Source organism: Panthera onca, chromosome X, assembly GCF_046562875.1.
Source record: "Panthera onca isolate mPanOnc1 chromosome X, mPanOnc1 haplotype 2, whole genome shotgun sequence".
Taxonomy (NCBI): Eukaryota; Metazoa; Chordata; class Mammalia; order Carnivora; family Felidae; genus Panthera; species Panthera onca.
Genome location: NC_138357.1, coordinates 101,853,589 through 101,879,367, shown reverse-complemented (window position 1 = coordinate 101,879,367; position 25,779 = coordinate 101,853,589). Strand labels below are relative to the sequence as shown.

General features: G+C 37.3%; 1 protein-coding gene across 10 annotated transcripts in view; it reads right to left on the bottom strand.

The window, feature by feature from the left end:
• Positions 1–25,779, bottom strand: part of DMD (dystrophin) — a 2,113,538-nt gene that overhangs the window by 1,246,638 nt on the left and 841,121 nt on the right. For all 10 annotated transcript variants that reach the window (XM_081792827.1, XM_081792829.1, XM_081792824.1 and 7 more), the window contains 2 exons: positions 21,245–21,379; positions 19,476–19,625 (listed from right to left, as the gene is read on the bottom strand). In XM_081792827.1, coding sequence (XP_081648953.1) covers positions 19,476–19,625; positions 21,245–21,379 — 285 coding nt within the window. The remainder of the gene's footprint in view (positions 1–19,475; positions 19,626–21,244; positions 21,380–25,779) is intronic.

The window sequence follows — 25,779 nt, the reverse complement described above, 5'->3', positions numbered from 1 at the left end:
TTCCTCAGGTCTAGTTCCGTAGCTGCACCCAGCACTATTTTATCCTAAGGTTATTATAAGGCTTTCAAACCTTTTGTTCTCCAAGTAGATAAGATAGACAAGACTGCAGATTTGTAGCCAGGAATTCCTGCCAGGGTCGTTGGCTCCAATGTGATTCATTTGGCTGGGATGTGCACCTTGAACAGCAGGAGCAAGACGCAGGGAACAGCTGCTTTTCTTTTGCTTGCCAAATACGCTGTACAATTCCTGAGCAGTACACTGGGAGCGCAGAAAGAGGATTCACGTGTTGATGTAAGCGCGGGGAACAGACAAACCCTGGCAAAGTGGTCCGTTACATCTGATTCCTTGTTACAGGCCATGGCTGTCTGTCACTGAATGCTCTTTGGAGGTAGTAAACTGGCCGAAATAGACATAGACTGTTTCTCAACCTCCTCTCACTTCCATCTCCTCTCCCCAGTGGCACCTAACTATCACCTGGACACGACACCCAGTGCGCCGAGGTTGTGTGGACTAAGAGAGGAGGAAGGAGGCCTCTGGTGGTGGACGCTCGCTTGTAGCGTTACTGCACTTGCCGTAAGTCAGATACAGCTGAAGATTAAGCTGCAGACAGTATCTATGGCAGTCATGCAGGACTGCTTAGTGTCTTCCAATCTGGTTCCACAGGCACTGTCTGTTCCATCTAGGCTTTGGTCTGGGACAGAGAGAGTGGCAGCATATTGGGAAACATAGCAATGCGCTCTCTATGCCATCCAAAGTTTGCTATGACATCCTAGAAAGTACTCCTTCTACTCCAGCAGGGAAATGTAGCCTTGAAGGACAACTACTTTTTCTCCCTTCTCTGTGTAATTGTTTGGGAATTGAAAATGAGCTTCGTCGCTGGAATAAAGTGATCACTCGGCTCCAATGAGCACTGTATGGACATGAAAAAGTTAATGGTCCACTAGGAATGCATCTGAGACACTGGGCACCTTGGCAAAGGGAAGTGCCTTAAACAATTCATGCTCAGGTAAAGGTCAAGGCCAGAGTTCTCAAACCTAAATAATCATCAGATTGTAGAGGAAATTTTCAAAATACTGTTGCCCTTCTCAATCAAATTGTACTAAGTGAGAAATTCAAAGGAGTTGGCAGGGAGTATGTGGAGACTAACGTTCCTATGCTCTGCCATCTGTGTGATTTTGATGAAATGTGAAAGATGCCATAAATAAGAATTATATAATGACAGATAAATGCAATTAATTGGGCTCACAACAACAACAACAAAAAAGGTAAAGTGGAGTACTACCAGCCATTTCTCAAGGTAGATTTGAAAACAACATGAAACTTGGTAAGGTAGAGGCAGTAAAGCAATTCTCTAATTTTATTGGATACTTTTAATGCAAACTCTAATGAATATTTACATTCTATGATGTAAGAAAGAGCCTGATGAACTTGTAAATATTTTTGTTCTTCGTTCCATACAAGAATTGCCCTGAGATACTAGAACACATTGCCAAAAAAAAAAAAAAAAAAAAAAAAAAAAAAAAAAAAAAAAAAAAGTTCTTGAATGTTCCCTCTCCCATCCTTCTTTAAAAACAAAAAATGTACAAGTAATTTCAGCCAGATTTGTCTGAATATTAAACAACAGTTTAGATCATTCAACCCAAAAATCTATCAAGTGGCTTGAAAAAAAATCAGTTTTAAAAGAGCCTAGAGGGGGGCACCTGGGTGGCTTAGTCAGTTGAGCAACCGACTTTGGCTCGGGTCACGATCTCACGGTTTGTGAGTTCGAGCCCCTTAGCGGGCTCTGTGCTGACAGCTCAGAGCCTGGAGCCTGCTTCGGATTCTGTGTCTCCCTCTCTCTCTGCCCCTCCCCCGCTCATGCTCTGCCTCTCTCTGTCTCAGAAATAAACATTAAAAAAAATTTTTTAAAGAGCCTAGAGGGCTAAAAGGAAGATAGATGAAATAGATGGACATATACCTTGAGAATGGCATTTTATGCCATATAAATTATATATTAGTTGCGAATTGTAACAGATCATAAGTAAAAGCTATATACAACTTTCATTAAAACAAAGAGAAAAACACCAGGAATTTTTATGAAAAAGTACACAGATAATAAAAGAGAATTATCTATTCAAAAATGAATTCCTAAAATGTGAATTCACCAATCCATACTACTGACCTCATTTCTGGAACTGATTAAGTTTTAGACCTTAACATCAGATGTTTTTCATTTATACATTATCTCCTTTTGCTATTCAAACTTTAAATTTTTTTTAATGTTAATTTATTTTTGAGAGACAGAGAGAGAGAGAGAGAGAGACCAACAAGTGGTAGAGAAAGAGAGAGGAAGACACAGGATCTAAAGCAGGCTCCAGGTTCCAAGCTTCCAGCACAGAGCCCGAGATGGGGCTTAAACTCACAAACCGCAAGATCATGACCTGAGCCAAAGTTGGACGCTTAGCCAACTGAGCCACGTAGGCACCCCTTGCTATTCAAACTTTAAAGGAAGGAGTTCAACCACCAAATTTTAAGAAATTTCAAGGTGAGATACCCTTAAATGTATATGTTCAAACTCATTCATAAATATTTTAATGCTTTCCCAAAGCAAACAACAATTTACCTAGAGTGAGTATATAATATTTAAATATTAATTAGGTAGTAAAATACAAAGCATGTGTTGTATATACATATACGGAAATATAAATATACATATATACATATATAAATATTTATGCAAACAGACATAAGTGTATGTGTGCTGCTGTGACCTTTGTGTCTGAATCAAAGTTAATATGTTATAGTCAGTATACTTACACACAAGAAAATGTTAACTAATGTCTTACAAAACATTTCAAAAATGTCTGTGCAAATAGCCAAGAAAACACTATTTATTGAACTAGGGTAAATCATATTTAAAGATAATGATAGAATTACTACCTACAAAATACAGTAAATAAATACATCTCCATGATTCATAATGATTAAAATACAAATGAAACATATTTCCATCAACCTTTGTTCTTGTGAAGGTTACATAATATTTCATTTCCTGTGTCTATAAAGTAGAGAATAATTAAATTCAAAATACAAGATGTGCACTAAAACATTATTAAAATCAAGAATCAAGGTAACTCACAAAATTGATGGAAGGTAAAAGACAATACTTTCTTAGATAATAAAAAAGATACAGCAAATAGAGAAAGACAAAAATTATTTTCCAATTAAAAAACAGAAAGATAAACTGTCTTGTCTGTTTTTCTTACATTGATGAGAGCTGGGCTATGAAATTTATTACCTATGCGTAAATATTACACAGGTGGGATTTTTCCCCTCAAAATGCCACCATTCTTGTCCCATTATTCAATTAAAATTATTATGAAAAGAACTTGCATAGTCCACTACTCAGCTCAAAAATGAAGTCACCTTGAACACAGGTGTTTGGCCTAACAGTCTGCTTACACTGCAGTTTTGAAAAAAGATAAGAGTTTTATCACAGAGCATTCAACCTAGGAAAGCCAAAAATCAACATATCCAATATCCTTTCTTCAACTGTAAGGAGACAAAGCACCAAATTCAAAACATGAAAAAAAAATGTAATCCTAGAAGCTATATTCATTATTAAGACGCTAAGATTTAAATCTCTTCAATTCTACCTTTCAAATTTCTGAAGTATTTATCATTGGTTCATCATCCCCAGTGAAATCTTTTTAAACAATGCTGTTCTGTAGAAATACGTCTAATTCTGTAACTTCTGACTCATTTTGAAAGTAATATAGGTATAAAATTAACCAAATATGTAAGCTGACAATCGGGGCTGATGTCAGCAACATACCGACCTGTGCGATCATGCAGGACTCCATGCTTAGGTCTCACGCTCGCTCTGATGATTTGCTGTCAATGCCTTGAAGTTTAATTTTAGAACAAGAATCCTGCATTTTCTTCTTGCACTGGGCCCCACAAATTAAGCAGCTGATCCTAATTACCACAATTTGGAGGAAATGGGCAATAGCTAGAAGACTGAAATACGAATCCAAGCTAAATTGGATAAGGTAGAGGAATTTAAGAGAAGCATGAACTTCAAATTAGAAGCACCAGGACACAGTGACATACTAGTGGAAGGAAAATGAATATCAAATGAACGACTTCCAAATGTGAATGTAATTGGAAAATAAGATTCCCAGCCCCAGTCTTTTAGTTGTTTCAAGATATAATCAGATTTATCCTGGAGATACTGCCTGATGATAATGGAATAAAAGTACCTTGCCTTTTGATTGTCCATGTGTCTGTATGTGTGCCACTGTAAATTACATTAGTACTTTGCAGAAAAGTCTCGAAGAAATTTACAACCGTTTACACTGCAAACCATTTTGTGGACTACTACTTGACGATATTGTTTGCTAACACTTCTGCTTATTTTAAATTGCTCTTTACAACAGAAGAGTGTCTACTGCAAATGTTTTCCACTCTAACTTCTTCAAAAGTACCAGTTCTCTATTATCTCATCCCCACCTCTTCAAACCACCAATACTATACGACCTATAAAAGATGGAGTTCCTTCTCAGGTATGGAGTCTTCCATGAGTAAACTTGCTTCACTTCAAAAGCATCTTCATATTATCTCAATTCACTCACTTCTGCTTCCACAGTCCATCATTCCAGTTCTGCTCATATACCCTCTTCTGTAAACCTTGCTTTTACATGTTAAGTAAATATCTCTACTGGATTCTTCCTCTTATTACAAACAGGTTTAAATCTTTACCGCCCTGGGGTGCCTGGGTGGCTCAGTTGGTTAAGCATCCCACTTGTGATCTCAGCTCAGGTTTGATCTCACTGTTCCTGGGTGCAAGCCCCGCATCAGGCTCTGCGCTGATGGCGATGGCGTGGCACCTGCTTGGGATTCTGTCTGCCCTTCTCTCTGCCCGCCCCCCCCCCACGCCCGCGTGTGTGTGTGTCCACGTGTGCGCACGTGCGCTTTCTCTCTCAAAATAAATAAGCTTAAAAGAAATCTTCACTGTCCTGAAAGTCAGTAAAATACTGATTCATTACTCAAGTTACTGGCCCTTCTTATTTTTCCCTCACCAAACATTTTTTTTTCATTTTCAAAGATATGCTAATTATCTTTCATCCCCAGCTGTATTGAGACATAACTGGCAAATAACACTGTGGAAATTTAAGGTGTACAAAGACTTAACTTGAGACATTTATAAATTGCAAAATGAGTGCCACCACCCTATTAGTCACCACCTCCATCCCGTCACAGAGATACCATTTCTTGTCACGCAACAACCTGAAGAATAATTCACATTTACTGCTTCTACTTTAGCACTGACCATTTCCTCTTTTACCTCAATTTAACCTCACAGTTGCCCCTCCAGGAACTGAACAAGGCAACTGTAATTAACAAGGGAATGAACAGCAGTGGAACAAATAAATCCAGCTAGTAGAAACTACTTTTTAAAGGATGATGTGGGTGATGGCGATTAAGGAGGGCACTTGTGATGAACACCAGGTGATGTATGTAAGTGTTTAATCACTAAATTCTACACCTGAAACTAATATGATAATGTATTTTCACTAAATGAAATTTAAGTAAAAACTTGGACAAAAATGAAGCATTCAGTTTTGCAGTTTATGGACAGTTTAGGAAAAAAGAGAGGTAAATATCATTTTAAGTATTTTATAGAATAAGAGGCGGATTCTCAGTTTGCTATTTTTTTACAGAAAATTTATATACTTCTCAGTAAATTGGATATATCAAAATTCTTATGACTAACAGTAATTTGATAAGTTATTTAATATCACACATACCTATTTTCATTAGCTTAATATTTTTGTCTAAAAAATACATACTTATACCTCAGCAGTAAACAGATGAAGAAAGTAAACAGATTTCTTTCTTTCTTTTTTAACATTTGGCCTCTGTAATCATCAGGAGAGTAGTTTTAATATCTCTTTAGGGTGACAACCTATTTACAGAGATAGGCAAATGTATTAATTTATTTCTTAAGGACCCACTAGCATCAAGAGGTCTAAAAGTGGACCTCATGTAATTGAAATTAAAAAAAAACAGGGTTCACACAGAAAAACATTGGTGGCTTATATAGATCTGCAGAGACTACCTTTCAGATGTGTTAGGAGAGATGTTGGTAAAGAAAGAGAAGAGCCAAGATTACTTTTAATGTTTCTGGCCTTACAAAAGGCCATATTTCATTCTTTCGCATTGCCAAGTAGTATTCCATTGTGTATACTGTCTTTTGTAGCAACGTGGATGGAACTGGAGAGTGTGATACTAAGTGAAATAAGTCATACAGAGAAAGACAGATACCGTATGTTTTCACTCTTATGTGGATCCTGAGAAACTTAACAGAAGACCATGGGGGAGGGGAAGGAAAAAAAAAAGTTAGAGAGGGAGGGAGCCAAACCATAAGAGACTCTTAAAAACTGAGAATAAACTGAGGGTTGATGGGGGGTGGGAGGCAGGGGAGGTTGGGTGATGGGCATTGAGGAGGGCACCCATTGGGATGAGTACTGGGTGTTGTATGGAAACCAATTTGACAATAAATTTCATACTAAAAATATGTTTCTGGCCTGAGAAAATTAAAGAATGAGTTGGCGAGAATAAATATGGTGAAAAATGTGTTGGGTAGGTTTGACAGGAACTCAAATCTAAATATGTGAAGTTTCAGTTGCCTATTACCTATCTAAGTAGCGATCTATAATACCAAGATGGATATATAGGTCTAGAGTTTAGGGCAGAGGTTTGTACTAGAGAGAATATTTTGAAAATCATTAACATGCACAGGGTAGTCAAAGCCACAACCCTGCATAACATATCAAAATGAGTGAATATATAAAGAAAAGAGAGCATAAAGCTTAAAAATTATTTTCTGTATAACTCACCTCCTGCCATGGATGCACATCATCTACAGCTACATATAAAATAATTCCGTTTATAAAAGACCTGAACACTAGTTGAATAGCTGCTTTACAGTCCACAATAAAAGGGTCACATCAACATGATCAGGAGAAATAGAAACATCATCTCACCAAAAAACACCGCTCAAGGTGCAGTGGCTCCAAGTTGGGATGGATCTCACAATTCTAGAGTTTCTCCTGAGGCATGAGGGGTTCAAGCCCCACATCAGGCACCCCAACCCTTGGACCTACAACAAACAGATTAGCTCCCAAAGCATCTACCTTTGAAAAACAATGAGGCTTATATCCAAAAGACACATATATAGAAAAACAACATATCAAATCTACGGGGTGCAGCAGAAGCAATTCTAAGATGGAAGTTCACAGTGATATAAGCACACCTCAAGAAATAACATATATCTCAATAAAAAATCTAACTTCACCTTTCAAAGAACTAGAAAAAGAACAAAGAAAGCCGAAAGTTAGAAGAAGGAAATAATAAAAATTAGGTTGAACACAAATGAAACAGTAAAAAAACAAAAAATCAATAAACCCAAGATATGATTCTTTGCAAAAATAAACAAAACTGACAAATGTTTAACTAGATACACCAAGAAGAGACAAAGGGTTCAAATAAGTAAAATCAGAAATAAAAGGGGAGAAGTTACAACTGACACCACAGAAACACAAAGGATCCTAAGGAACTACTATGAACAATTTGATCAACCTACAACAATGGATAAATTCCTAGAAACACACAATCTTCCAATACTGAACCATAAAGAAACAGAAAATCTGAATAGACTGGTTATTAGTAAGAAAACCGAATCAGTAATCAAAAACCTCCTAACACAAAACTGTAGTCCAACTTTTTCAAAAAACTGAAGAGGAGGGAATGCTTCTGAATACATTTCACAAGGCCAGCTTTACCGTGATACTAAACCCAGTAAGAACACCACAAAAGGAAAGGAAAGGAAAGGAAAGGAAAGGAAAGGAAAGGAAAGGAAAGGAAAGGAAAGGGAAGGGAAGGGAAGGGAAGGGAAGGGAAGGGAAGGGAAGGGAAAGAAGGAAAAGAAGGAAAAGAAAAAATCACGGGCCAATATGCCTGATGAACAAAGATGCAAAATTCTTTAATAAAATATTAGGAAACTGAATTCAAAAAAACATTAAAAGGATCATACACCAGGAAGCTTGGGTGACTCAGGTCAGTTAAGCTTCTGACTCTTGATTTTGGCTCAGGTGCTGAGATCGAGCTCCTTGTTGGGCTCTGGGCTGACAGCACAGAACCTGCTTGGGATTCTCTCTCTGTCTCTCTCTGCCTCTCCTCCACTTGTGCACGTATGCTCTCACACTCCCTTGGTCTCGCTCTCTCTCAAAATCAATAAACATTAAAAAAAAAAAAAAAAGGATCCTACGCTATGATCAACTGGGATATATTCCGGGGATGCAAGTGTGGATCAACATTCATAAATCAATCAATGTGATATACCACATTAACAAAATGAAGGATAAAAATTATATAATAGCATCAATAAATACAAAAATGTTTGGCACAATTCGACTTCCATTCTTGATAATAACTCTCAACAAAGTGGGTATATAGGGAACATACCTCAACATAATAAAGGCCATATGTAATAAGCCCACAGCAAACATCATACTCAACGGTAAAAAGGTGAAAGCTTTCCCTCTAAGATGAAGAGACAAGGATTCTCTCTCTTGCACTTTTATTCAACATAGTATTGGACATGTTAGCCAGATCCAAGTAATTAGGCAAGAAAAGGAAATAAAAATCATCCAAGTTGGAAACAAAGAAGTAAAAATCACTATTTGCAGATTACATGGTACTATATATATAAAAACCCTAAAAACTCCACCAAAAAATGTCAGAACTAAAAAAATGAATTCGGCAAAGTTGCATGATATAAAATCAATGCGTACAAATATGCTGCAATTCTATACACGAGAAATGAACTTTCAAAAACAGAATAAAACAATCCTATTTACAATTACATCAAAAAAAGCAAAATACTTAGGAGTATTTACCAAGGAGGCAAAAGACCTGTATAGACTGAAAGCTGGCAAGACATTGATGAAATAAATTGAAGAAGACACAAATAAATGAAAAGACATTCCATGCTCATGGGTTGGAAAATTAATATCGTTAAAATGTCCATATTACCCAAAACAATCTACAGATTCAGCATAATCCCCATCTAAATTCCAAATGCATTTTTCACAGAACCAGAACAAACAATTCTAAAACTTGTATCGAACCACAGAAGACCCCAAACAGCCAAAGACCTAGAAAAAGAAGAAAGCTGGAGGCATCACACTGTATATTACAAAACTATAGTAATCAATAGAGGATGGCTTGTGCATAAGAGTAGACACATGAATCAATGGTACAGAATAGAGAGCCCAGTAATAAATTCACACATATATGGTCAATTAACTTACAACAAAGGAGGCAAGAATAAACAATTGTGGAAAAGACACTCTTCAACAAATGGGGTTATGAACACTGGATAGCCACATGCAGAAAAAAAGAAAAAAGAAAGAAACTGGACGCTATCTTACACCATACACAAAAATTAACTTAAAGTGAATTAAAGACTTTATTGTAAGACATGAATCCATAAAACTCCTAGAAAAAACAAATGGAAGCTCCTTGACAGCAATCTTGGTGATGATTTTTTGGATTTGACTCCAAAAGCAAAGACACCCAAAGCTAAAACAAACAAGCAAGACTACATGAAACTAAAAAGCTTCTGCACAGGAAAACAAATCAACAAATAAGGAAATGACAACATACCAAAGGAAGGAAAATATTTGCAAATCGTCTATCTGATAAGAGGTTAATATCCTAAATATATAAAGAACTCATACAAAACAGCAAAAAAAAAAAAAAAAAAAAAGGAAAAAAAAGAAAAACAAACAAGCAAGCAAAAAACACAAAAACCAATGTGAACAAAAAAGGGGCAGGTTATCACTATAGACATTTTTCCAAAGAAGATACACAAGTAGCCAACAGTCACATGAAAAGATAAATGTTCAACATCACTAATCAAAAGGGAAATGTAAATGAAAACCACAATGAGATGTCACCTGATACCTGTGAGAATGGCTATTATCAAAAAAAGAAAAACAAAAACAAAAACAAGAAATAACAAGTGTTGGTGAGGAAACCTCTGTACACCATTGGTGGGAAAGTAAATTTGGTCAGCGACTCTGGAAAACAGTATGGCAGATCCTCAAAAAATTAAAAATAGAACTACCATACGATCCGGCAAATCCAACTCTGGGTATTTAACCAAAGAAAATGAAAACACAAATTCAAAACGATATACGCACCTCTTTGTTCACTGCAGTATTATTTATAATATCCAAGATATGGAAACAATTTAAGTGCCCAATGATGGAAGAATGGAAGAGAATGTGTACTAATTCATAATGGAATTTGACTGAGACAGACAGACGGACAGATAATGGAATACTACTCAGCCATGAAAAAATAAATGAAATCTAGGCATGCCCAGGTGGCTGAGTCAGTTGAGCATCCAATTTCAGCTCAGGTCATGATCTCACAGCTTGTGGGTTTGAGTCCCATGTCGGGCATTGCACTGAATGTATGGAGCCTGCTTTGGATTCTGGATTCCTCTCTCTCTGTCCTTACCTGGCTCAGTCACTCTCCCTCCCTGCTCCACCCACCGCCCTCTCTCCTTCTCTCTCTCTCTCTCTTTCAAAAGCTAGTAAACATTAAAAATTTTTTAAAAAGAATGAAATCTTGCCATTTGCAACAATATAGATGGACCATGGGTCTATATTACATTAAGTGAAGTAAGTCACACAGAGAAACACAAATATCATGTGATTTCACTTACATGTGGAATCCAAAAAAAAAAATGAAATACAACAAAACAAAACTCATAGATACATAGAACATAAAAGTGGTTGCCAGAGGAGAGGCAAGGTGGGGGTGACCAAAGTGGGCAAAGGGAGTTCAAGAGCTACAAACCTGCAGTTATAAAATAAATAAGTCAGGAGGTTATAATATACACGTTGACTACAGTCAGTAATATTGTGGTGCATTTGTGAAAGTTTCTAAGAGAAAAAATCCTAAAAGTTTGCATCACAAGAAAAAAAAGTAAGTTTGCATGGTAATGGATGGTAACAAGATATGTGCTGATCACAGGGTATATAATATAAAGTCATTATGATATATTCCTGAAACTTATGTTATATGCCAATTATACTTCAATAAAAAATGTCTAATGTCAGTCTAAGATTCATTCCTTCATAGGCGATCTGTCTTACCTCTCTGGTTGCTAATACATAATTTATCTTTGTCTTTGGAATTCTGCAGTTTCAATGTGATATGTCTAAGAGTAGATTTCTATTTATTCTGCCTGTCGTACATTGTGCCTTCTGGTTAAGTGGATTTAGTCACTGGCTCTGGAAATTTTTCTTCAACATGCTTCACATATTCTGCCAAATCCATTCATTATTTTATTCTCTTCTTCAGAATCTCCCATTAGACATAAGTTAAATGTTCACCATCTGCCCCCAAAGATATTTTGTCTTCCTGTTCATATTTTCTACCTCCTTAATTTTTGGTTCTAAACTCTGTATATTATTTTTCAATTTCCTCTTAATTTTTCTTCAACTGTTTAAAAAATGTTAGACATATCCTTATTAAGTTTTAGCATGTTAATTTTAATTTCAGGAGTTTTATTTTGATCTTTTCAAATCTTGTCAATTTTTTCATGTATTTAATACTAATCTCATTTATACCTTAAGTATTTTATCTGCTTCTTTAGTACTAATAATCTGGTAATTCTAATATGTGACATTATAGAGGATGTGGTCTAAATTAGCTCTGTGTTCTATGCAATGATTTTGCCTCGTGAAGTCTTGGGGGTTATTTGTGTTTGTTTTTGTTGTTTGTGTTTTATTTTTGAGAGAGCTCTTGAGAAGGGGAGGAGCAGAGAGAGGGAGACACAGAATCCAAAGCAGGCTCCAAGCTCCGAGCTGTCAGCACAGAGCGTGACGTGGGGCTGGAACTCAAAAACCACAAGATCATGACCTTAGCCGAAGTGGGACGCTTAACTGACTGAGCCACCAGGGCGCCCCTTGCTTGTGCGTTATTTTTATTGTGAGCTCCAATTTCACCAAATTTAATCTGTAGGAATACTAAGGGCAATTTTCTTTCTAAAAGATGTGGATTTGCGCCTGACTAGTGCTAGGGTGCTACCAACCTAGAGCCACTTAGTCTCTTGTTTTGGCAATTCCTTGACCCTTATTGATAATACACACTGAAATAACAGATCGTCACAGGAACAGGCACGCATTTACAAATTTTAAGATGAGATGAATATAACTATTTTTATTATAACTTCTAGACTCAGTAGGAAGAGAAATGGATCTATTTTTATATTGTTACCTTGTGCCACAAGACAGAATACCCCTGCCCATCATTTCACTGAAGATGTAATAGATAATATTTACTGAGCAATTTTAAGCAGGCTTGTATAGGTTCTCTTTTCAGCTCCCCAGTGTGGCTTGAGCCTGAAACTCATCTTTCTCTTCTAACAAAGAGAATTTTGCCCCAGCTGGCCAAAAATATGGGTTGCTAGTTTTTAACACCAGGGTAACGCTACGGCCAGTCCTCATAGTTGCCTAACTTCTATGGCTTCAGTTCCATCTATTTTTTTTTTCCTTCTCCCGTAAAGGCAAACTTATCCTTCCTTGCAGGAGAAAAAAAAAACATGTGAAAGTGTATTTATTGGAAATTTCCCAGTATCTTGATGTCTTGCAGAAGGCATTTTAGAATACTTCGTCTGCTTCATCCATGGAAACGGAAGTTCGCTTCATTTCAACATCTGCGAAGTAAGCTGATCAAATCTACCTCATAAAACTAATGTGGGAATTAAGTTTTATACTGTTTATCATTGCTTAGCACAAAGAATGACATGAAAAAACACTCAATAAATATTAGCTATTACTATTATCATAGGTTGATATTTTCCAAGAAGTAAACATATTGAAAAATCATAAAGCATTAGACAAATGGCTTTCCAATAAAAATGTCGGCCTCATGACTGATATGCTGTCAGTTATTTTTCTGGACTGCTTTACAGTTTTTCTTCAATCAATATGTGTCTATTCAGGTCTATCTGTGCTAATGTAGATGTGACAGTAAGTGAACAATTGAAAGTCAAAATTACCTGGGACAATTAATTGGTCCCTCAAGCTGCTTATCATTAAAATTACTATTAAAGCAGAATTAACGAATTCAGATTTTGCTCTTCTCTTTTACTCTGTTATTTAATGCCAGGTGAAAGCATTTACAGATGACTTTGAAAGGGACAGAAGTTGGGCTGTTAATAATTCACAAGAGGGATGAAACAATGACTCATCAAGAGAAGTGGCGAAGACTTTCGACTTCTAAATGTGTGATTTTAAGATTTAGGACTCTAAGATGATTTCTTTTAGTCATCCCTAATACTTTTAAGCTCATGCTATAAGCTTTCCTGAGAAATTGGCAAACCAGTGAACTGCGATATTCACTTCTCACAGGCAGCTTTTACTGTTAATATAAGGAAAAGATCATTGTGACTGGAGGTACTACGGTCAAATGGTCATGTGCCCAGGCTCCAAGTGCAAAGAGACTTGGGTCTAAATGCTTGATAGCCTCTTACTATCTCCGTGGCCTCTGATACCATTTCCATTTCTATACAAGAGGTTGTACAGGACCTTAAAACATATGGCTATTGCGCCAACAAATGAAAAAATGCATGCTGAACACTTAGAGCAGTGACTGGTCCTTTGCAGCCATTAGACTATTATTGCTCTTATTATGTATTTTGCTGTATCACTAACAAATCTTCTGTAGCTCCGTTAGTCTGTAATAAGTTGTAAAAATCAGATGATTTGGTCTGATTTTTGGAGCTGTTTCTTGGCTTGCTAACCATCTTCCAAATCATTACTACGAGTAGAAAATTTAGTGCCATATGATTATGAAGAGTGAATGATGCCTTTTCAAGGAATGGAAATAATTTATTACTTATCTGAATGCAAACTCACACTCTCAAATTAGGAACGGGATCTAGCATATCTCTTAAATATTCATAGGCAATAAAAACTCCGGCTGTTTGATCGATTTAACAGGCAACTGAATGTTTCCTTTGCTCTGCATAATTGCAGCTATAAGAAACATTAGGTGGGCAATATAAAAAAATCCACAAACCTCTGACATGGGCATTTAATTGAGAAGAAAATGGGCTAAGGCTCATCTTCAAAGGGCACTTTGTTTATTAATGGAAAAACCATTTTTCTTTAGCCAACAACAACAACAAAAACAAGAAAATTATGGCTTAAATTTAGAATTTTTCACTATAACAATCCAACACACTGTATAGATGGTTTTGGAAAATAAGTGAAATCAATTTAAAAACTATTACTGTAATCATTTTATCTCCTCAGCCCCTTGGATAATTTATCCCAAGGTTCTTTCTACCCTGAACCAAACATTAGTCTTCTCAACTAAATATTCAGTGGGAACACCCAAATGATTAATTTAACTAATAAATTATTAGGTATTTCTCTATTACCTAAGTAGTTTGGAAATGCCCAAAGAACCCAGCTTATACTCTAAGAGGAAAACTCTGTCACTACCCATCATTTTAACTCAACATCATATCTTTAAAGGCGCAGCAGATTAAAGACTAGCACAAAGGAATTTGAGAAGAATATTATCTCCAACATGTTTTTTTTTTCTAAAGCACCAAACTTGCCTTTTTCTGACTGCCAAATTACTCTCAGGTTATTATTGGTTAGATATCTCATATTAGCATACCCAGGACTGATACCGGTTTTAAGTTAATTTCAACTTATTTATTTTTACAACATTATGCCTGATAGACTATTGGGGCATAAGTAAAGACTTTACAATTTTAAGACTTAGGGTATGATAAAAAATCCTTTTATCAGTGTTCTGCATTTATCTAAGCAATGAAAGTATGTGCATTTCACTGTTTTTCATATTGGAATATATGTATTTCTTTGTTTATCCATGACCTTGGTGGGATGCACACACATACACACAAAACACAAAAGAATCCACACACATTGCTTTGAGGATAGGTACTATAGCAAACAACCTAGTAAAAATAAAACGGCATTCATTTATTGAATACATACTATGCTCTTAGTGCTATAGTAAGCACTTTCCACACAGTATTTTGTATTTTGCTCAGGAGATCCCTATGAAACAGGCGATGTTATCAGAGACGAGAAAATGGAAACTTGAAAAAATTACCCAAGGTCACATAGCTGATGAGTTATACAGGGATGTGCCAGTTATCAACTCACTGCCTCTAAACAATTGGTTGTGATACTAGAGTGTTTCTCCTTTGCCGACTGGAATGATGCTAAACTTTGTCAGTAGAGGGCACTGGAGTAACACTGGGGGAAGTAAAGACTTTTCTGTTTCACTTCTCTTTCGCTTCCGTGGCTCTGTGTTGACCCATAGGATACCTAGCGAAGCTTAACTCCTCTGTTCCCAACTCTCCCTCCCAGAAATTTCAGCATTACCCTCTACTGATGCCTTCTGACAAGCTCTGCACGTACCCCAGTAGCAGGTTCATCATGGGTGGCAAATCCATAGGCAGCTTCCTGGCGTCCAAGCTGGTTTCCCTAAGTTCAATAGCATTGGCCACAGGTAGCTTCCTAGCAAGCGCAACAGGCACGCCCTCCGGCCTCCCAGCAATTCAAGGGCATCCCCCACAGGCTACTTCCCCGTGAATTTTATCCGCACGGCACTCCAAGATTCTGTTGACACAGGCTTCAGCCCACTGACTATGTACTAGCTCTGGTGGGGTCAGCCCAGACAATTTCTTTGCCATCTCATGGGCTGGAGTCACACTCTTGCCAAACAGGTTTGAATCCCAGCCTTGTGTAGAGCTCCTCGCTTTCCTCATCAGTTCCTTCCTTGGGTACTATGCCTCGACCTTAGGGTATTCTTTTTGAGTTGTCTTCGATTTTCTCTTAAAAATTAATTCCCAGCAGATAGTTTATAGTTACTTGTATTAAACCTTCCCCGTTCAAGTTACTGTGTTGTTTCTGTGACCTGTCTAACCCTAACACCGAGAAAGGGACTAGCGCAACCGAAGTTTTTCTGATTCAATATTCAGTGATTTAACAACTCAGTTGGGATACAGCAGAGTAGGTGTTCAATCAAGGTTTGTTTCTGAGGTGAATTTTTATTCATTTGGGGAAAACGCCTGGTTCTGCACCAAAGACCTTTGCAATACAGGTCAAACAGAAGTCATTTTTGTGTTACTCAAGGTATGCGAGAATATTACATAAATGAGCCTGATGCCAAGGTCGGGTCAGAGAATGATCTGTCCCTAAGGATAGAATAGACAGACTGCACACTGTTAATGATTACAATTTGGGCCTTTTCACAGCTTAGCCAGGGTTGGCTTTCACAACATGACTTTTGATTTTTTTGCTTGAAACACGATTTCTGACTTGACACTAACATTCAAATATAAATAAAAGCACATTCGAACTCTGCATCAAACTCCAAATTTAAATGAACTTTGAATTAGTTGCCACCTATGAATAACTCCTCTTATTCACGTCCAGTAACAGAGCAACAAGGGTGAAAGGCCAAGGGACTGTTGGGAATCCCCTTTCCAACCCTTTGTACTGATATGGATAAAGGCTGACTAAACTACTCAAGAAAGAAAGTGGCAGGATTCAAAACCATTCAGAAGATCCCTGCAAGCGACCTTCACACTCATCTGCCCCACCGTCACCTACCCCTCTGTGAGATCTGGGGGTTCTCCTATTCCAGACTTCTTTCCAATTTACAAACGTGATCAAACTTCTCCCTCACTGAAATAACCAAAGGTTTCCTGCATACTTTCCTAACATAGGATCATAGCTTAAGGGGATACCATCCCCCTTAGGATCTTTCTTTCCCTCTGCAGCCAATGGTGCAAACTTGCCTTCCCCCTCATCTTCCCCAATGTCTTCTGTAATGCCTCGGCATTGTTCTCACTGTCCTCAGGGAAACTCCATCAGAAGTGTTGTGGTAAATGTCATAAGTTATGTCCTTTTTGCCCAATTGTGTCTTCACCTTACCAGGCCCCTCTATTGTATTTGACAATTTTTTCATGCCTTGTCTTAATAAACTGGTACCTCTTAAGCACCCTGCTTTCAACTTGAGTCTCCTTATACCTCTGTGACCGTTCATTCTCGTTGCCTTTGTCAACACCATTTCCTAACCCTTAATTTTATGTATAATGCTTAAATACTGTCCGTGATTCATCTTCTTTTGGCTTACCTGGGGTGATGCCATGAACTTTACAGTTTTAACAAGCACGTGGCCTGGTAATTCCTACATCTGTAAAACTAGTGTGGATCACTCTAACTCCAGACGTGTGGATGGATCTCTCTTTTACTGACTTACAGAATGTCCCCACCTAGACACCTTGTCGGTACTACAGTCAACTTCGTTGATACCCTACCACATAACCCCTTACCCCCAATGGCTCTGAGTTCACCTGAAGCTATGGTGGCCAGTTTTTGCTAACACTATAACATTCCCCCTGTAAGCACACACGCTTCATACTTTGACTGCCCTCAACAGCCAAGAAGTGCTGGGATTTTAAGCACCTGAGGGCAATCCTCCAACAAAAAGAGAGGGAAATTGGTGAATAAACACTCGAATTTCCATGAGCTCAGGGGGACAATTCTGAGCAAGTTCTGGAGCACTGGTGTTCTACATGATTTCCATAAAGCTCCCAGTTGGACTACCCTGTCACTCACAGTGGAAACTCACTGATAAAAGTACCCTTCATCAACCTTCCAAGCTTTCATTCTGCCATTCCCCCCCACTCCCTCACTTGTCCTTCTTGGTATTATCTTCCAAACTGACTACCAGCGCCCAAGTCCTTGACTCAGGGATTGCTTTTAGTTGGTATCAAACTTAAGCAGGCACTTCAGGATCAATGGAGATAAAAAGTGACATGTGATTTTTCACCTCCAAACTTGCTTTCTTTTTTTCTTATTTTCTCCATCTTGTTTATGAAAAATAAGAGATACCCAGTCACCTGAATCAGAAACCTAGATGGTCTCCTAGATGTTTCGTTTTCACTGTACCTGTCACTACTGCCCTTGCCTTCAACTGAGCTAAAAATATCACTAGTTCCTTGATCTCACTACCTGCCATCCCCCTATCTCTTACACCACATACTCTCCATAGCCTCTGTGGGGGTAATGTGATCTGAATGAGGCACCTCTCTTCTCCTTCCCCCGTACATTTTAAACCCTTCAGTTTGTTTCCTGAGAGCATGGTTATAGACCAGACCGTTTGAGAAGCAGAGATCTCTGTCAGCAGCCTCGCTCCTGCCTACTTGTTCAATACTGCCTTCAGACGCTCCTCCACCTGTACCTTATGCTCCAACAAAACCAAATGGTTTGCAGATGTGCATATATAACCCCCCTCATATTTCCAAGTGTTTGAACGTGTATGTCTACCCATCTGGAATCACCCTCTTACACTTGCCCATTTGGCAATCTCCTACTCTACTTTTAAAATGTCATTTACAGTGAATTTTCTCTAGGAAAGGTACGCCAAACGCCTTCCAATGCCGACCCACACAGGTGTGCACCCTTTTTCTGGGTTCTCGAACCCTCTGTGAGTAACCTTTAAACACACCTTTTTGCATCTTATAAGGATAGTATTTGTTTTTATGTCCCGAACACACTAAGAAATCAGTGACTTTTTGTGTAACTACTCGGTGTCTATAAGTAATGAAGGAGAAGAACTTTCCCTACTTATTACTTAACCTTAGAAAATGGTCTCACATGTTATAGACATACTCAGTAAGTGGATATAAAACTAAACTTCATTATGACCTACGTTTTTCTTGTTGACAATCCATTCTTGATTTAGGAGAGTGTACACAAAACACTATTTGATTGGGAGTAATAGGCTATTTTCTCCTAATTTTGATTTAAAAATTAAAAAAAACCACACACTATCAATTTTAAGTATGAAAATTCCTCTGTTATATATAAGTTAAAACTCTTTAGTAGTACTTGGGAAAAATTAACTATTTCTAGAGTAGTAATAGGATCACACGCACTACTAACCCATCACACATGACGATAACATGTGTGTGCATGCATTGAGAAAGGTGGGCAGAGGGGAGGAAGGTCAGGGGAGAGGGAGAAAGGGATGGGGGTACCTACACATGCTGGGTAACCTTGGGAAGGGAAAAGAATTCTGTGGTCAGTTAAGATCTGATGTAGAACCCTAGACTAACTTGTCTGTTTGTGAACTGGAGCACATTACTATATTTGGCACGTCTCAGTTTCCTGTTAAAACCCATACTTTATAATGTGTCTGTAAGATAAAATACTAAAGGGTGCATGTAAATAATTTACTCATGTTTAGCACGTGACAATTTCTTAAACCTGGAAGCTGAGCTAATATTGAAAGTACTCTTCATTTTATCAGCGATGGAAACCATTTGAAAAGATTTTTCACTCTTATCGTCATACCTCTTCATGTAGTTCTCTCCAACGAGAATTAAACGTCTCAAGTTCCTCATTGATCAGTTCATCCATGACTCCACCATCTGTTAGGGTCTGTGCCAATATGCGAATCTGATTCGGGTTATCCTCTGAATGTTGCATCAAATTTTCAAGTGACTGAAACACATGTGCAATAATTACTATTTCCCTTCTTTCGCTAAATATATTGAATTAACACAAAATGCTTAGTATCTTCTTATTTACAGATCATTAAGTTAAAAGCAATTTCAAGCAATACGTAATTGGGATCATCAAACATCAAAGATCATTGTTATTAAAACATAGGATGTTTTCGCAGGTATATCTTCATGGGCTTGTGGCAGGACTGTGGGCTGGGGTACTTAAAAGTTATTCACAACCACCTTCTTCTGTGATGTCCTCTACTTTTACACCTGGAAAGACAAAATACTCAATTTCTCAACGTCTTTTATAGCTAGTGATGGCTAACTGACGTGATTCTGACAATATACACAGGTAGAAATTCAAGAGCAGTTTCCCCTCCCAAATTAAAAAAAGAAAAAAAAAGTTGTAACATTTAGAAAAAAATCCCTTTGCCCTTCATACTTTTCACACACACACAGCTTTCAAGTGGAGCAGCCATCTTTGGACTGAAAGGCAAGAAAGATAAGAATGAAGTCCTTCCATCTGATAATTTAATAGGATAACTGCATCATCACACCCCTTGCTCTGGCCACCATGCTGCTTCTACCAATGCACTGTGTGTGCTGCCTCTTTTTTGGAAGATGCATCACATGGCTGACTCACAAGGAATGCTTCATCAGTTCACACCTCTGAAGAGGGCAGGACCAACATTAGGGTCCATTTCTGACCAAGCTCATTGTTCTCCGATCCCTCTTCAGGTTCTACAATTCTCTTGAGGGAAGCAGTAAGCTGGATATATGATGTTTAGGTTTCTGTTCTAACATGCCAGAGTCTCAATGCTATCTAAGGAATCATTTTTCCCAATTTTCTTCCCATCTTAATTTATGTACCTCACTTTAGCATATTTACACAGGGACTGCATTGCAAATGGGCCTAAATAAAACCACACAGCTAAACTACATATTCATTATATATGAAGGGTAACCAAAAGTACAATAAGATGGACAGAACATAAATTGTTGTTCTAAGTTCACATAAATCAAAGTTTATACATGCAAATTCCTTTAAGTTTTACTTTTGAAAGGTCTTCAAAATAAAACTTGAGAGGGTACTAAGATTCTGTAGCACAGAAAACGTAGTACATTTTAAGGATATATTTCTAATATCAGAGCATGCCCATTTGATACTTCACAACATTGCGTAAGGTACAAATTCATGCTTTTAAATAATTTAAAAGTATGGCTCAAAAAAATAATAAAAGTATATTTCAATGCAGTAAGTGTAGCTTTTACACTGGAAATAACGTTTTATATTATCGTCCCGTTTAGCTCTACTGCAAAGGAGGAAGCCTGTGCGTTCAAACTGTCTTTGCAGGTCTGGATGTGGAAGATTGACGCAGTAAAGAAAAGTGGCAACAGAGAACCTCATAATTCAGAAAAAGACAGATGTCCTTTGGAAGAGGTTATTTAAAGCCTCTTTAAAATCTTGAAGGTTTCTAGAAGACACAAAGGCTTCACCCAAAGTGCCAGTGTGGGGTGCGGGGAGGCATTAGCAAGTATGCTCTGTACTTTCTACTTGGTACTGGGCGTCCAGTGCATATCAATTATGATCGTCTAGATTAATTCACCACTTACATCCAGCACCTCAGAGATTTCCTCAGCTCCACTAGGAATATTTTCCGTGGTTTTAAGTTTGAATTCTACTTCGTTTAGCCACTTGTTTGCCTTCTCCAAGTATGACAATAATTCGTGCCAGCACGCCCAAACTTCCTAAGAAAGAAATACATAGCACAGATGAAATATTTCATACAAAAGTGACTTGACACTTTGGAATTTCCATTTGTAAAACTCTGAAAATAGAACATGTTTATTTCACATCATTCACCTTGGTCATGCTGATCATCTAATATGTTTATAATTACTAATCATTAAGGAAACCTTCTATTACAGAAATTAATTACAGGGTCAGTGATTTACTTTTTCTAAATAGAAAAATGATTCATCAACAACAGAGTATGGAAAATAAAAGAAATAAAAGAACACCTAAAAATGCATATACAAATCTAACATCTCAAAACATTAACCATGATCACTTTTCTGTGACCTCCTTTAAAGTTTACCACATGTAAGTAATTTGATAGTTAACATTAGAGTACAGATTTAGTTATAGTGCTCTTGAAACCTTACACCATATAATTTTTCCATATTACGAAGAAGACATTTTTAATGAAAATCTCAAATTTCATTAAAGTGGCTATACTTTTGTTTTCTTAACAATCAACACTTTTTGGGTAGTTAGACTATTTTTAGTTTTATTCGCTATTATAAATTTGAGGCGAGCATCATCAGGGGATATGGATATTCTTCCCTATTTCAAATTATTTCTTTCAGGTATATTAACAGGAATATGACTAGTAACTATTTCAAGGCTATGACTATTTTTAAATGGCTTGCAATATGTATTAAAAAATGATGACTGTAATAAACAAACATACTCATATATAAAAAAAGCAAAACTTTAGGATTGCAACCAGAATACATAAAAAAGTATTCTTTGACTTTGGGTATGGGAAAGGAGATCTTAAATAAGACATTTTGTTAAAAAAAAAAAAAACAAACAAACACCATAAGACAGAGATGAATAAATGTGATTACAGTAGAAATAAACCCTTCTATTCATCAAAAGGCACCATAAAGACATTGAAAAACAGCCTCAAACTTGAAGAAAACAATTGCAAAATTTGTAACAGGTAAGTAAGAAACGAATGTCAACAAATCAATTAAAGGTGAACAGACATCCCAATAGAAAATGAAAGGAAAACCTGAACCAGCATTTCAAAGAAAAAGATACATGTGTGCCCAATAAACATATGAAAATATGTTCATCCTTATTAGTAATCAAGGGAATGTAACTCAAGATTACAATGTGATACGCATGCCATGTTGACTGACTGACACAAGTGAGAAGTTTAACAATTTCAAGTGTAAGAGAAGATACGCATTAACAAAAATTTATATTTATTGCTGGTGGGTGTATAAATTGGAATGACCATTTTGGAAAACAATTTGTCATTCTCACTAAGGTGAATATTCACATAGGCAACAATTCAGCAACTCCACTGGTAGGTACACATCCTCAGAGGAACTGCTTTGTGTAGACGACAAAGACAGTTAAGAGAGTATTCATTTCAGCACTTTTTGTAATAACCAACATTTTTTAGAACAGCCTTGGTGTCTGCTAACAGGAGAATGTATAAATACACTGTATTACATTTAAACAGAGAACATAGAAGTAAAAATGGAAATTTCATCACACAGAACAACATGGAAGAGTCTCAGACACAAAACTGTTGGGCAAAATGGGCAAGCCCTAGAAAACTAAATGTTATATGTTATGATTTGTTTGCAATGCCCAAACAAGCAAAACTGAGCAACATATTATTTAGATATTCATATGTGTGTGATAAAACATTTTTAAGCAAAGAAATAATCAAGCCAAATTTCTGGATTATGGTTATAGATGTTGGGGAAAAAGTAGGAAGATGTGCTAGAGGATAAGAATACAAAAATGGTCATTTTCCATTAGCTTTGAGATGGGAAATATTGGGCAAACCTATAAATACAGTAGTGCAATCACCACATCCCACTATCCACCCCCTAATACCATTAAAAATAAAGCCAAGGAAGGAAGTTTTATTTCAAGAGAAACCAAACATTCTATCAGATTTCCCATATTTTCACTTTGTTTATAATCCATGCAAATGATGGAAGGAGGTACATTCCCTCTCCGATTGATGAAAAGCATCAGTCTTAACCTGCCTTGCCACCCAATACTACTTGCTTGGTATCTTGTGGGCAGTTTAATATAGAAAGTGAAATTAAGTATTTTGTTTTAAAAGGTGCTAGAAATCTTAAATCTGGGTCATTTCCAGCTCCTGCTGGACTACAGGCTGTCTTCCTTCTGGGCAGAGATCCCAGTGGGAAAATATAAATATCTCCTTAAATACCCGAGGGTACTTTAGAGCTTTGAAGATAAGGAGATGTGATTGGTAATGTGTCTTATTAACTTTGGTGCAGATTGAGGTAATGAACTACCTTGCTGATTTAACCATCAGGATGGATGGCCCCTTGTGTCCTCAACGTATCTGAAGGGCACAGCTGGAGAGGCTGAATGTACTGGCTTTACAGGTCACCTTTGCAAAATAAAATGTAGTCTTGCAGCCTGAATTAGGGCTAAAAGCCACTTGGAATAACTGTTAAGCTTAACAGTTTGGAACGTAAAACTACTCTGAAATCACAGAACTCACACTGGCTCTGAAGAGATTACAAACAATAAAGGAAACTTCCATTCAAAATGGTGAATTGAGCTGATGTGATAATCCCTCCACTCCCTCCTTCAGTAGTATTGAAATGCTAGATAAATTACAAAGGAAAATATTTGAGTTCATGGCTGTACTATGAAATATGAAAAGCCTTATGCAGCAGAAACAAAGAGGGAAATTAAGCACAGGTAGAAGTGGGGAGGCCAAGCTTACCAAAATACTGGAATATCAGAACAGGACATATGACATAAAAGCTAGCATATTCAACACTAACTTGGGATGAAAAGAGAGGCACTGGTCTCATGCATTTCAGGGAGATGGAAAAGCATAAAGTTGTGTGTCACCTATCCTGAAAACAAGAGCTATAAAATCCCTACCCACTGGAGTAAAAGGAATTAGCAAGGAGGCTGAGAATCCCTTGGATTTTGGTTGGAAAATAAGGATTCACACACAAAAAGCTGAAAGCTAAGTTTATATCACACCTGAGAGTAGAATATAAGATTTCTAAGACTCTGGTAGAAACATTAGGAAAAAACTCTTAAGGACCAGAGGATAAAGGATGTCTAATAAAACAATTCCTACTAAAGGTGAGCTCAAACATACACAAAAATTACAAGCCATGTGAGGAAATTCCCTGCCATTCAAGACAGTCACTAGTTATATAGAATGGTAGAATCCACAAGTTATAATCTAAAGACAGTGCAATTATAAAGAATTTTATAATAAATAAGTTTAGCCTGGTGTTAGAAGTTGCCAGTAGGATCTATTTTTCTTGAGATTGGCAACTAGAGCTCATACTTAAGAAATGAAAGGATTAACTTCCCTGCATTCTATGTTAGAATAGAAACTTCTGCTACATGCTTTCATAAGCTGTGGCTAAAGATGGCGCTGATGCAGGGGCAATGGAGGATGTGCAGGGGGGAGAATTGGAAAGTGAGGCAATTCTTTTTTTTTTTTAAAGTTATCTCTACACCCAACGTGGGACTCGAACTTACAACCCTGATAAAGAGTCACATGCTCTACCAACTGAGCCAGCCACAGGCCTCTGAGGCAATCCTTTTTCCTCAACTTTTTATTGCAGTGTTTAAGAGAAACCCATCTGGTCCCTTTTCTTTAAAGGATCTAAAATAATTTCACTCATCAAATGGGTGGGTACGTTCAGAAAAAGATTGTCGGTATGCATTCCCTCCTGAGCTTCTGGCATGGCCAAAGAGGAATCAAGGACAACTCTTGGAAGTTTCTAATTTCTGACAGTTATGGGAGATGGGGATCTGTTCGTGTTTTCAGGCTAAGATGAAATGTGGTGGGGAAATAAGACTCCAGGGTATCATGGAAACATGGGCTTAAAGCAAGCAACTATCAAGAGAATGTGGTTTAAAGCTACTGGCAAGAGTCAGCCTGAAATTGTGTTGAATACTCCAACGTACCAAGAATGCAGAGAAGATCCTTTTGGGGATTCACAGTCTATATGAACATGGATCCCCAAAAGACCACACCAAGTCTATAGAGAACAAGCCAGATAAATCAGTGGTGATAACCTACTAAATCTGGTAATAACGTATTCATCGTAACAGGTGTCTGTGGGTGTTAATGAGAGGGTACAGCAGTTGTGACCAGCAAAGAAAAGGACATTGATATGAAGAGTATATGTTCTCCTCATTAACCTCCCTTAAAGCAACACAATATGATCACTACCCACAAACTTATTGGAAGGGAGGGACTCTACGATCATTGTTTTTCTCTCTCCCACCTCTGTATAATTTGCTGAAGCCAGAGATTAACCTAAACTAATGGAAGATGTTAATAAACTATGAGATCAAAATTTAAATAAGACTAAATTTTAATAAT